The sequence below is a fragment of the Gouania willdenowi genome, chromosome 4 (genome assembly GCF_900634775.1).
Source record: "Gouania willdenowi chromosome 4, fGouWil2.1, whole genome shotgun sequence".
NCBI classification, from domain to species: Eukaryota; Metazoa; Chordata; class Actinopteri; order Blenniiformes; family Gobiesocidae; genus Gouania; species Gouania willdenowi.
The window spans coordinates 13,823,137-13,837,876 of record NC_041047.1 but is presented as its reverse complement, the minus strand read 5'-3'; the positions used below and the strand labels follow the sequence as shown (position 1 = coordinate 13,837,876).

Genomic DNA, 14,740 nt, shown 5'->3' with positions numbered 1-14,740 from the left:
TTCCTCCGGACATGCAGAGTGTCACTGCTTTCCCCGTTTTTTTTTATGATTTTATCTCACCATCGCCACACTCTCCATGAGTTTCACACATACTGGTTGTGTGCGCGCTGCTGGGAACGTCAACTCTCATTTTCTATCTCATAAATGCCTTTCCTCCTCTCCCTTCTAGCTCTGCTGAGCATGGATGACCTCTCATCCAAAGGTGCGCTGCTACCTCCTACATGTCACCTATTATTTTACGATCTGGCTCACAGGCTAGGGGTATTTTGTACCCCACCCCCCCCTCCCCCAATCTCCTCCCGACACGCATCAATGACACATTTAGCCCTGTTAGTTGATCATCGCAACATTATCGATAATCCACTCAGGTCCACACATGTTCTGTGTTAGTATTTGGAGCTGTGAGCTGCTGGATACGTCACAATATCACTCCATAGCGCCATAATCTCACTCGTTCCTGCTTCTTTCCTCCTTTGCTGGGTAGCATCAGTGGCTAATCTCTCATCTAAAGGTGTACTGCTGCCATCTTCAGGGTACAGTTGGTCACTACAAGACCCCACTGCTTAGATATTGATGAGGGACCACCGCCAGAGTGTTTTCTAGTAATCCCAGTGAAAAAACGCAAATGACGAGTTATCTCGTCAATGGCACTGAGCGTTTGGATTTGAAATGACAAGTTATCTCGTCAATGGCACTGAGTGAGTTAATGTATACAAGTCCCGCCCTGCACGTGCACCGTTACAACAGCTAACAGGTATCACTAAGCAGCATAGCGTCATGGAGGAGCGCTTTGAAACTCTAGTTACCCATTCCACAATTGTCAATGTATAAAGCTTCTACTAAAAATGTGTAGTTTTTGTAGTTATGTGACTGTTATGTTTTGCGATCTGCATGCACAAACGTAGAGGCGTAGCTTCTGGTAGATTGGCAGAGGCAGGGGAGGAAGTGGAGCTGTTGAGGGCGGGACATTGAGATGTTCTCTCAGAAACTCCGGATAGCAGCTTTAAGAGAAAACCAAAAACAAGCAGCAAAGAGGAGAAGTTCTCATTGGCTTTAACGTTAATGCGTTTGTGTTCCTTCCTTGTGTCACTAACGTCACTGTCCATTCACTCTAACCGTTTCTGTTGAGGATTGGCCCCCAACCGCTGTCTAAAAGACAAAGTGGGCTGCCAAAAGGCTAAATCTGTCTGACATAAACCCTTCGTTTCCACATCACACAAATTACACAAACGATACACACACACACATTCGTATACACACACTCACACAGTCCAAGTTCAAACAACCAGGCCCATCAATCCCAACTCATTCTCACAGGCTGCATGGGCAAGTGCCATCACTATGGAAACCAAGCCTTTACTTTCAAGCCTTCTGGTTTTGTCTTGTCTGCCCACAAGGATCGCAAGAACTGGAAGAAGTTGTGAAAATAGAAAGAAAGCTGAAAAAAAAAAAAAAAAAAACATGAGAGAATAAATTGTCTGCAAACTTTAAATGTTTTGAATTTGAAGGGAAAATTGTTTGCAATTTACGTTGGGTAATTTGGGTGACTTCATGCGAGAACTAAGTCAGTCAAGAAGAAAATACTTTGATATGACATACAATCTCCTATCATGCAGAATATTTTGGGACAGTAGTTTTTATGGTAAAAATAGGGTAAACATAAATAATTGTTGTTGACAATTTTGAGATTAAACCTGACTCATCGAAACAACTTATATTCAAAAGTAGTTCAAACCTCAATCGGAGCAAACATGAACTTTGGTTACATTACAGTATTATCTGGCTGGAGCCAGGACATTTTATTAATAAGATTAGCTTGGCTACTTACAATACCCTAGAATGGAAATACAAGTATTACATATCCACAATGCACTATTATTTTGTTTCATAGCTAAATGTACAAAATGAAACACTTGAACAAGGATATTAATAGCAATTGCATCATACACAGTGTTATTGAAGTTGAGTACACTCACAAAAATGAGAGGGCATGAGTTACAGTCAAATTCCATGGGGACTTTTTGCAGGATATGGAAATGGCAGCCTTGGTACCCAGAGGTGAAATGACTTGCCCAACATCAGTGCTGTTACAGCAAAGCTGCATTTCTCCAAAAGTGTGGCACACTTGTAATTTGCACAAATTGGTCCCGCTGAAACATTGGGGAAGACTACATTAAAATACTACTGTATGTATCATTCATGCCATTGAAAATGAATATACTTCCTTAGAGAAAGGCCAGAGATTAAGTTTAAAATCTAATTCTAAAATCTAATTTTAAAATGATAGTGGAGCACACGCGGAGGAGGTGTATTGAGAACAACTTGGTGTCATTAGAGAGTCTCACAGGGAGGACACATGATTGGCTCTGAAAGCTGCTCGGTTGTAGAATGCACTTCATTCCAAAGGACACTGTCCCAGTCTGCAAAGCACAGACAGTGGGTGAAAGGGGATGGATATCACCATCAAAGTAATAAAAACATTTCCAATTTTGTACAATAAAAACAAATGGAAAAAAAGGAATTTAGCATTAGCCAATCACATTCTTATATTATGAAAACAGCAACAATGAATCAATGTTTCCTGTGCCTCGAAACTTAAACATCTTCCTCTGCCAGTCAGAAGTGCACACCTCAGAGACTTCAACCTTTAACCAGGCCAACAGAAAAAAAAGAAGCTCAAAGCAGACATTCACGACCTTAACTCAATTAAAAATTAAGTTGTTTTTCTTTGGAGATGAAAAAAAAAAAAACAAGAGAGTAGAGACTAAACCATGGCGAGCAGCAGCAGGGGGCACATAAAATGCACTCTGACAGAATTCATTTTGACAATGTTGGCAAGAAATAAATTATATAGGAAAAGATAAAAAAAAGAGTGAATCAGATGGAATGACAAAGATCAGCAGAGATGAACAACAAAACAGAAAGGTAAAAAAAAGCAACAGAAATTAGAGACTCCACTGAGAGGCTGGATTGTTTTTGGTTTTTTTTTCTCCCAAATGGCACTTCCAAAGGATAATAAATTATTTACCACCTTCAAAACATCACTGTGAATTCTGGCCAATTACTACTTGCTGTGCTCTGCCAAGAATGGAAGGGCAACCAAAAAATGAGAGGCTAAAAGGAAGGAGGTGGTGAAATACTGAAAGAAAATGACAAATAACTCTGTTTACAAGAAAACTTTAAATATTATGTTTAAAAGTATATTAAATCTTTTTAAAGACAAAAAATCTAAAAAAAAAATATGAAAAAAGATCAACAAAGCATGGGAACGCCAGTTATTGTATTAGTGACAATTTGTTGTTGCTCCTTTTTCAGCAGCTAAAATACAACAGTAAACTATTTTTAATACAAAAATCTGTTTTTTTTATTATTATTATTGCTTGTGAATGACTGGAAAGGTGTCACATTTTCTAGAAGTTCTTTTTGCTGTGACCTCTGTCACAAGTTTCTGCTTCAGGCAGTCAGATGAGCATGGAGACATGTCACAAGATAAGGTGTTCATGGTTATGAAGCTCCAATAAAATCCTATTCACTTGTGTTTATACATTCTGAAAACTAACAACATCCTTCTGGAGTTTACTGTAATAAAGCTTAGCGACACTTTTGGTACAAAGTCTTTGCACTTTGTTCCCCTCTTCCTGGATTTTTAAAATGCTTTATAAACAAAGCTGGATTGGATTGGCTTTATTTCCAGATTTTCGATATTACTGTATGATTACATTGTTTTTCTAGGTATTAATGTTTCCCCTCTACTCTCCAACATGTGTCTTAGTTTAGGTTAGAGTAACTAAACGGTATAAATGTATAAATAATTGTATCCCTGTGAGGATAAGCAGGTGGCAGAGAGATAAATAGTTGGTCTCGATGTGTCTCAAAAACACCAAAACCTATAAAGTCTTTTTGTGTCATAATGAGTTTTGTTTGATTCCATGTAATTGTTTCTCTAATGCTTACTATCCAGTTCTGTAAGTATTATTAGTATTAGTATTAGTATTATCTATCAGTCATTAAAGAGTAACATAACCCAATGTCTATGATGTACCATAAATTTTTGCTATTGGCTAAAAAGGGTGGTTTTTGACCTTTTAGTGCACATGTGTCAAACACAAGGCCCCGGGGCCAAATCTGGCCCTTTGGAGCATCCAATATGGCCCGCAGGAGAAAAAAAATGACAGAGAAAACATTAATCACTGTTTAAATGAAACTCAACAGTTTTCCTGGGGCCGATATCACATGTTAATGTTAAACTGTTGGAAAAAAAAACTCAAAATTCTTACAAAATCTTTTAATTTTGCTCAAATTATTGCATGAAAAAATCCTTAATTAAATAGAAATTGCTCACAAATCTAAGAAATTTAAACTGAAGATCCTGTTGGGACTGATATCTATCACTAATTGCTTGTATATTGTCGGTTTCTTACATATTTTGTTATTTATCTATACAAGTGCAAACTCGAGCACAATAATGCTGAAATTACTCGTTTTCCAATCTGTGGCCCACTTGAAATCAAACTGCTCCTGAACTAAAATGAGTTTGACACCCCTGTTTTAGAGGCTTCTTAAATCACAAACCACCACTGTTGGCTCCGCCCCTCCTATAAAAACCAGCACCTGTTGACAGACTTCCAGGAGCTGCTGCTAGAAAGTCACTGGGCGTGTCAAAACGACTCCAGTAGTCCAGCCCATAATCGCAACATTTTTTTTAATTACCAACCTCTACACACGGCAGCCAAAACCTTGGGTTTTAGTTCCACTCTAAATATCAAGTGCTGTCACTATAGAGAAAATGGGATTGCTGGAAGGAAAACAGCATTCACTTCTATTTTCACTCTACATGTATTTGGATTTATTTCCTTATTCTGAAACATTTCATTTAATATAACTGCTGGCTTGAGCAGAGCTAATAAAGATGTTAAATAAGCAATCAAAATATATATATTCAAATCATGTGAATAAATTCACTCCTGATACTTTGACGCAACACTACCATCTATTTTTATGACAGTGCCTCAACAAACGCAGTAATTCCATGACTCAATCAATATGCCATCGCTACCTATGACGAAGCCTCGGGCGACACTCCACACACGAGTATAATTCAGTCTTTGTACACGCATCTATGCAAGATCCTGAGCAGAAATGTATGCAAATGTGCAGACAAATATAGACGTGCACACAAGCTGGGCATTATTATGGTTGGGCTGGCAGGATTTATTGAGCCATATTTCTTTCTCTTTTGATTAAAAATGTCTCCTTCTCACAATGATTTACGAGTGTAAATAAAAGGTATGGACGGCAGGGAGAGACGGAGTGAGAGAAAGAGCGACTTGCGAGAAAAAGGATGACATCATGCTATCAGAGGGGCTTTTTCTGCAAAATGGTGACATCCTTTCAGTCCACCAAGTGGGAGGGAAAGTAATTGGACAACTGCACTGCTGGGTTGTGTGTGTGGCAGTGCATGCAGGGGTGGAAAACAAACCCAGTGTTTCAAGCAAAGGAAACAGGTGTGTCCATGTGCGCATGGATTTCCAAACACAATGGTCAAACGGTGCTGTTTGCCCTGCCCCCCCAAGATTTAAAGCAGAACAGTGTGTGTTTGTGAGGCAAAAGATGCAACAACAAAAAAAAAAAACAGACACAAAAAGGTGAAGGAGCCCTCATATCTGCAGGCGGAGGCACACAAAGACTGACAGATACTGACAGATGGGGAGTGAGCCCTGCTGTTGTCAGAGTGAGGCAGATAGAAAGAAAAAGGAGAAAGCTAATCTCCATCAAGGATGAAGCACAATGAGCTGCATGTTAAACGTTATAATCAGGCCAACACAGGCTGTGAAAGACACATTCAGGAGTTCTCGTAAAAAGTGAGCTAGCGAACAAACACCTGAAGCATTTTAAAATGAAACCAAGTATATTTCTTTCAAACATTTAATAACGCTAGCTGTGTTTCCATTACAGATTTCTGCAAAATAAAAGCGATATTTCTAAATGTTGACAAAGTATAACTGTGCTTTGAAGGTGTTTCCATTGAAAGTTGTTTTTGGCAGGATCCTCGTAACTCCCGTGAAATCTCATCCCGCTGCAGGAAGATGGACGCTCCAAACCTCCTTATAACACTCTGTATTCCTTAAGAATAATGCTTAGAAATGTCTCTGTCTCTTCTGTCTACACATATCGCGCCATGTTTTTCTCAGATGTGACCAGGTATGTCACGTTCTGTGACGTGTATTTGCAAACAAAGTGTTCCCTTAGCGCATTTGCGACACATTTCAATTTTGAAACGTCTGAAACTCCTCCTCATGAAAGCGTGAAAACATTTTAGCAAGATTTGAGTGTTTTTTTTTTCTAAATTCAGGTGCTTTTATTACCAGTTTTTATTGTGTTATTTAGATTTTGAGCATTTCCAAGAGAAACACAGTTACTGAGAGGGTTTGGGTGCTAATTATTTAACACAAAGCAAAGAAACCAAGGTAATTAACTTTAAAAACCCTCTTGGTTACCAGGATTATCACTGTGATGACAGCATTCACTGATAATAGAAACTGGCAGTATCACAAATAAAACAACTTGAAGCTAATTTGGTCATTAGTCCTGTGATTTCTTTAAAAGTATCATAATAATAAAGACCCTATGTACTTGTTTAATGACATTTCATTCAAATACTGTACGTGACAGTTTTTGTAAGAGGTTTAATGCTGAATAATAGATACAAAGCTCAGTAGATGTTTTCACAGTTACTGTATGTTTGATTGTAGCATTTCTATCAAAAAAAAAAAAAAAGATTGTTAATTAGGGAAATAATTTATGATGCACGGTAATCATCTACAAGCTAATTGTAACTGAATTCAATCAAGAATCGTGCTGATGCACACCCTTAAGGTGCATATTGAGGATTGGTAAACTCAGGTTTCCTCATTTCTATCATAATCCACTGAGGATAAACGTATCTAGCATTAAACTAGGGATGACAGATAATTAAGACAGAGTGAAGAATGATAAGGGGGTAATTTCTCTTCGCAAATTACAGAAGATCTAATCAAAACAGGGTCCCAGCACCGTCAGTGCAGAAAATGCAACACAAACAAGTAAACATGGGGCATCGTTGCTGGATGGGGTTTTACATAGCAAAAAAATCCTATCAAAGACACACTACAGAGCTGAGGACATATATAGAGTCTAACACATGTGTAAAAGCCCGTTACATGCTCACCAACACAGGCACAGACATGCTCACATGCAGGATTTACAAACAATGAAACCCAAGGTGGAACCTTCGCAACTCCCAATCACTGTTGTTGTATTTCTCTGCAAAGCCTCTCCTTGTTTTGTCTCACTAATGCTGTTCTAAGCCCATCTTAACAAGGAAATGGTGCAGAACAAATCTTAAGCAGCGGTTGACATGGTGGGATAAGAGACTACTGATGTAACCCTCTTCTGAACCAGGAAAGCTATAGGGATCCAAATGACTCAAATTTCTGGGGGCCATTGTTCTTCTAAGACAGAGCTCGAGAAGCCTGTCAATGTGCCAAAATGAAATGAAAACGCATTATTTAAAAAATCAAGACATTTGAATTGAACCAATGGAAGTCATTTTTAGCAAGGCCCAGATTAACGGGAAACCAAATGCAAATTGACTACTGCTGAAAACAAATAATCTGGGTCTGAAGTAGTGTTGCTGATGGATCATAGCCCAACTCTTCAGTCAAAGTATATAAATTTAGCATATTTCGTTGTAAAAATGTAGGAGGCTATTACAATCAAACATTGCTAGTGTGAAAATGTAAGACTGACTGCCCTCAATGGGTTGAAATACTCTATTACCATCAAATGTTGCTATTGGCTGAGAACGGTGATTTGTTACATTTTGGTGGCTTCTTACATCACAAACCACCACTGTTGGCCCCACCCCCCTTTAAAAACTGGCACTTGTGGACTCGAGTAGGTTGGGTTAATAAAATAATAAATATCGTTACAGTGAGCATTGTGAAGGTAGTTAGCATCTTATCTCCTCCATGAGCCCCGCCCATAATCAAGATCATTTTTTCTTTTTAATTCCCAGCAAAAACCTTAGAGTTTAGCTACTTTTGAATTAGATTTTAGTTTTAGACATTGTTGTGCAAACATTTTTAAAACATGTGGAAAGCCAAGACAACATATAATATGCAAATATGAAGACACCTAGGATTATTCATATAATCAATCAATCAATCAATATTTATATAGTGCAAATTACAACAAAGGCACTATCAAAATATAAAATTCATAATAATAAGGGGGAAAAAAACAATAAAATCCACATGAACAAGCATTTAGCGACAGTGGGAAGAAAAAAAATCTCCAGCAGAACCAGTTCAGAGGTGGCAGCCATCTGCCTCGACTGGTATATAACATCATTTTACACAAAGAAGTGTCCCAAAGAACCGATTGGTTCAGCAGAACCCTTTCCTCCAACTAGTGCACTACATGTGGCTTTACTCTGAAAAAGGAAATCATTAGAACAAAGCACAATTGATCATTGTCTAGATACTCACATAAAGCGTGGGAGCCTGTGAGCAGCAATGATAGCAGCAAAGTGGTGGCAGGCAGCAGGAGTGGCAAGGAGAAATGGGGGGCTCTAATGGGCGCCATCGTGGCTCCGACAAGCTAAGTGGAGCAGGGGGGACAGGGTGGAGCTGATCTATGACCTGGCTGGGGAGCCGAGGCCAGGCTGCTCAGGGAAGTCTGGGGTCTTCACACAGGATGGCTGCTCACTCTGTGGAAATAGAAAAAACACAACATATACATTTTTTTTATTAATCTTGAGTTACAATTCCAATTGACAAGAAGGAAACTATCATTATTTGGGAATATCAAAATCAAGAAACGAACAGTCACAATCTGTTGGTCAGTCAATGCAAAACATCCTGGCCTAAAGTATCTTGTCAGATAAAGTCCATATACCTAGTTTTCAGTGTTCCTACAGCTTCAGTCAAATTAAATTCAAGATTTTTTAAGACTTTTTAATGTAATTTGAAATTACATTACAAGACCAACTTCACAGGAAACACAATTGGGGGAAAAACATACCAGATCAATTACATAGGGTTAGGGTCCACTTTTTCCAGTGTCTAGTGCAGATGTGCATCTGGCGGCCCCCAAAGTAAACACAACTTGCTACATTTAATAATCAAAATCTCTCAAAACAACACACAAGATGACTACAAAAATCGTCAGAAATCTATAAAACAACAACAAAAATACAAAAATAAAAACCATTAAGAAAAATCTTTGTTGAACAGGCAATTTTCTTTAAATTTACATTTCCCAATGTTGTTGAAATTTGCTACAAGCATGACGCTCATCTACAGAGTCTCACTGCAACCCCATCACTGTTTTATAGTTGGTTCCGCTGTCATGATTGCGCAATGTTATGGTAAATTATATATTTAAAAAAAAAAAACAAATAAACGAATGTTACCATTTATCTTGAAATGTGAGACTAATTACAATCATAAAATCCTACTTATTATGTTTTATAGTTTAAGACTTTTGAAACATTGATTCAAGACATTTTAATGACAATTAAGACCTTTTTAGATTCATTAATTTAATGCCTTTTAATGTAACTAGGATTCTGTGACTTCAAGGGAATGATAAAGTTATCACATCCCTGAAACCTACGACCTTTAATTACTGGATTAGGAACTTTTTCTTTTCTCTTTTCCTGTTTTAATCAGCTCATCTTGCCATTATTTTCTTATCTCATTGCCTTGTAATTATACAGGCACCCAATGACATTCCAGACGTCTTCTCTTTGTTTTAGTTAAACTGTCATTAATAATCAAAAGAACACACACGCGCACACAGGCAATTATATTGGCTGTGGAGGGCATTCCCCAATCAGGGAGGTTGTATGAATTCTTAAATTAAAAATAAATGACAGATCCATGACAGGAATGTAATGAATATCATCAGATTTTTTGATGGACACCATGTTCACATATTAGATTGAGCAAGAAAGTATGTATGTTTGAAACTCAAAGAGGCTGCAACAGAATGTGTTGTCAATCATAGTAATCATTAAGCCATAAACACAAACCAACATAGAGTTTAGCTTTTGTGAATGTCTACCTGCCAGAAAGGTAATGACTTCTCTAACTCCAGAAAGACTGCTACACAGCGTAGTCTTAGTACAGTCAACCAGTAGACGGAAGATTGATTACCTGCACAGTAGGTGGTTAACAGGGTACAATGGTACAAACTGTGCAGGCGGTGCACAATTTATCATTGAACGACAGTTTTTCCTTGGTAAATCTGGAGGTTAAAGATGCTAGTTTACCATTTTATCTCAACCCGCTGTGCACTAATAGAGGGTTTTGATTCCGACGTCAATTGGAAACAGGTGAAAAAGTGTGGTTAAAAACATCACAAAATACAACAATAAAGTGGGGAAATATGCATCTGTAATAGTCTGTGTACAGTATGTTGGCCCTTTGATAGACTGTTAACTTTAACAACACATTTTTATTTAGTTTCAGACTCATAGTCTTTTGACCAAAACACAACTTTGCTTTAGTCAACATTTGGTTATTAGGACTATTTCAGTTATAGAACAAAAGACATTAAGATTTAAGTCGACTGAATTTGCAGTTTTTGAAGATTTAATTACCATTGATCAACCTGATAAGGGATTGTATTAATGTCCGTTAAGCCCACATGATCACATGAGTTCGAATTGGATTTCATTCCATGCGATAAATATTTTATTTTTCTTAATTTACAAAAATGTCAATATATTTTGATATAGTTTCTGTTCATTTGTGTATTTTAAGTAATAGTCAAATTATGGTCACTTAACCCTCCTATTATACCCAAATATTACACATTTTACCCTTGGGGTCAATGATATTTGCTTCCAGAAAATGATTTTCAGAAAATTGTTGACCCAGTTTTTGTGTCAGGGACTTTGTTTTTTTGTTGAATACATAAATAACGCCTTAATAATGAAACTATGACCTATTGTCTAGTGCCACCATCAGGCCAAACTTTACAATAATACAATACATATATCTTTAATAGTTTTCATTAATATCTTCTAAAAATGACTGATACATTGATGACTACAAGAGTATGAACCCTATTGGTTGTGGTGATGATATGCCCTTTCCTGCAGCGCCACCATCAGGTCAAACATTCAGTTTTAGAGTTAGTTTCTCTTGAAAAACCATACTGAACCACATTTTTTGAATGGTTTGTGTCTCGATTATTTTTTAAATGATAAACATTGAATAGGGTCAAATTGACCCCATGGATAACAGGAGGGTTAAAACCAATGTTGACGACAATAACATAATTAACACTGGCACAGGTCTGTGGTTTTTCTATTAGTTACCAGGGCTGCTCAATTATAGAAAAAATTATAATCACAATTATTTTAGTCATAATTGAAATCACAATTATTCAAATGACTATTTGTCAATAAAAAAGTTATTTCATTTTTGGACACAAAAACATAAAATATATTCTTTAAACATGAATAAAATCCTTCAAACACTAAAATCAAGTATGTTCACAAGTCTTCATCATCAAACTCAAAGTGTTCCCATATTACAGAATTTGACTTGCCACTTGTTTACCAAGTGATTTTGCAGCGTTTTTCCTGCCTTGTTTCAAAACCACTAGCAACAACTTTCCCCGTCTTGGCCTACAGGCTAGCTTTGGCTTTGAGAGGGGCGGGGCAGAGGGGAGGAGCTTGCATGTATGTGGATTAAACAACTTAAAGATAGTATTAATAACATGTGTGTGCCAAGCTTTATTATTGGTAGATGTCCAAAATAGTGGGTTTGTTTTATTTAGCAAATAAAACATACGTAAATTTGTTTTTTAAATAATCGTTTTTTCGCAATTATGTTGATTTTGTAATCGTCGGGTTTAATAATCAAAATCGTAATTGAATTTCAATTGATTGAGTAGCCCTATTAGTTACAATGTCAAGCTTTAATATCTTCCAACAATAATTTGATTCAGATTTATAGTAGACTAAGTAGGCATTGTTGATTCATTCATTCATTCCTTTTCCAAAATGTATCCACCAGCATATGTTTATAACACATTTATAGATGAATACATGTTGCCAGCTAGAAGGAGAATGGTAGATCCTCAGGCTTATTTCACTGTTGGGGTTTTAAAGGTTTACTCTTACTGTGGACTTAAGCAACAGTTAATTATGTTGTCACCCAGCACTTCAGACAGCCACGTATAAACATGCCCCACCCATCATTACTCTGAACTGGCTTCAAGGCACAGAAAAACACAGCAGACAAAAGCAGCTACAGGCACAGTGAAGGTAAAACCACAGGATCATTCAGCCACACACACACGCACGCGCACGCACGCACAGGCCTCTAAAAGAGCTCCTTTTCTGCCCACATCTTGGCAACCCAAAGAAGGAACTTGTAACACAGCTGCACTTTAGAACAAATAACCACACCAATACAAAGTCTTTTGTTGTCACTGTAAGGGCAGCTAAGAGTGAAGGAGTCCATTTCCCCTTTCAGCGCATAACAATACACACACGTCAAACATACGTGTCATTAGGTTTATTTTTTTCCCTCTTTCTTCTTGACCCGAGAATAGGTAGAAACTTAAGGGACTAAAGAAACCTGAATAGTGATGTAACAAATCGTCTAAGGTGACCTTTGAACGATCGCTTCATTGTTCTCCGTGTAAACATTGCAGTAGGTAGATGGAATCTCACATGCCCGTAGGGAATTATTCTATCCCTCCTCACGAGAATCCCAAGTTATGATTTATAGCCCTGCCTTTAGGGCACAGCTTTCTATCTCCACCTCTGGTTGCTGTAAAAACTTCACAACACAATGACAGCATCTATTATTGTTGAACAAAGCCACTAAACACAACCTAGGGGCAACCGTGGGTTCCATTTTAAGCTCAGAACGGGGCAACCTCTATCCTCTGCCTCTCCTTTCACGGAAATCAGGCTTGAAAAGTTTACACAGAGGTTACTACAGACACAATGTGGAAAATAAACCTTCACAATGAAACCTTTCATTTTGAGTCGCTAAAGACCAGGGGTCACAAGCCACCAGAGAAGAATCAATGGATAACCTGTATCAAGCTGTGGAAAGAGTTTTTCCTGTTTTCGACCACTGACAATTCTCTGCACTTGTGCTTTCTGCATCTACTATCTGCCTGTCATACAGTATAAGGCCTCATGCAAAGGGAATTTCCTCACTTCGACTTTCATAACAGACAGGGGTCCGATAAATTATTTAGTATTTTTTTAATGTAAGCTAAGGAGGCCGGCCAACTATTGATTCCCGATTAAAAGCTGTGAATGAGAGGAAAATGCTAATCTGAAGCTTTTTCACATCTAAATGTGACATGTATGTTTGCAACAAGTAGCTTTTTTTAAAAGGCAAATTGAGTAAATTGGCAACACTTTAGCATTACATTTGCAATGCAAACCAGTTCAAGGCCATTTGTGAAACAACTCCAGCAGACAAAAGAGTCCATATTTAAATACATTTTTTGGGTTTCCATGAGATTAATCTTTTTCAACCTAGTTCACCTCACATTACAACCTTACTATTCAACCTTGAAGCACCTACTGACATGTAAGGGTATACAATAACTCTGCCTAATAACATCATATTTTCTAGAGCAGTGGTTCTCAACCTTTTCAGCCTGCGACCCCCAAAATAAAGGTTCCAGAGTCCGGGGACCCCCACTGTACCTGAAGGTGGTTGAACACAGATTTGTCATGTGGAGACGGGGCCATCTATAAGGGGGAATAAAAAGGACAGCTCTTTGGGGTCCATCTATAAAGTCAGCAAAATGTCTTAGAAGAAGACAAAATATGTAGAAAATGTATTGAAATTAGATGGAGAAGTGGCAAAAATGTGAGAAATTTAGCAAAAATGAATTAAAAGGAGCAAAAATATGGCAAGTTTGATGAAAATAGGTTCAAATATGGTAAGTTTGATGTAGTTGCAGAAAAAAGGGCGAAAATAGGCAAAAATGGGCTTAAATTGTTCAAAAAATATCTTAGTTTCTTGAAGGCATCTGGTGACCCCCTCCCAGATCCCAAATGGGGTCCCAACCCCAAGGTTGAGAACCCTTGTTCTAGAGGACTATATCTATTGACTAACTAGCTTTAGAACGGAAAGATTCTTAAGGTTTTTTTGATCCAGATCTGAAACATTTTAGTGGCAATGACTATTCTTTAAAGCATGCTAGTCCCACTAATAGGCCATTAATACATTTTAAGCATTAGCTTTTCTCCTTTGTGAAAACTGCAAATCACTCTTAAAATTAATCCTGTCTCAGACTTCAGTAATTACAGCTAAAATGGCAGCCTGATTTCCACTGCATGGTGGCAGTCACTGGCTATCAGGGACTCTCACTTTGACATGGTCAAGCTTTGAATTCCTCTCGTTTCCCCATGAAATATTGATACTAATGCATTTGATTATTGAGATTGAGAAGGGCACTGAAGGGAAGGAGAGATGGGAGAGTGGCATAAGCATGAAATGAGAACAGGGTGAGTTCATATGAAAAGTGTCACTCACACATCCCCAATGCACTGGCTAGTGGCTACAACCAATCACAAAAAAGAATGAAAGAAAATACCACACGACAAAAGAATAACCATTTAAGATAGAAAAAAACCCTATGAAACTCACAAGCAATTCATGTTTAAAAAAGAAACAAACAAACAAACTAAAGATACACAGTGTAAAAA

At 37.6% G+C, this 14,740-nt stretch overlaps 1 protein-coding gene across 16 annotated transcripts in view; it reads right to left on the bottom strand.

Moving 5' to 3' along the window:
* ptprsa (protein tyrosine phosphatase receptor type Sa) overlaps nt 1-14,740 on the bottom strand; it is a 283,168-nt gene that overhangs the window by 130,699 nt on the left and 137,729 nt on the right. For all 16 annotated transcript variants that reach the window (XM_028444079.1, XM_028444078.1, XM_028444082.1 and 13 more), the window contains one exon: nt 8,529-8,749. In XM_028444079.1, the coding sequence (XP_028299880.1) occupies nt 8,529-8,625 (97 nt within the window). In that variant the 5' untranslated portion in view covers nt 8,626-8,749. The remainder of the gene's footprint in view (nt 1-8,528; nt 8,750-14,740) is intronic.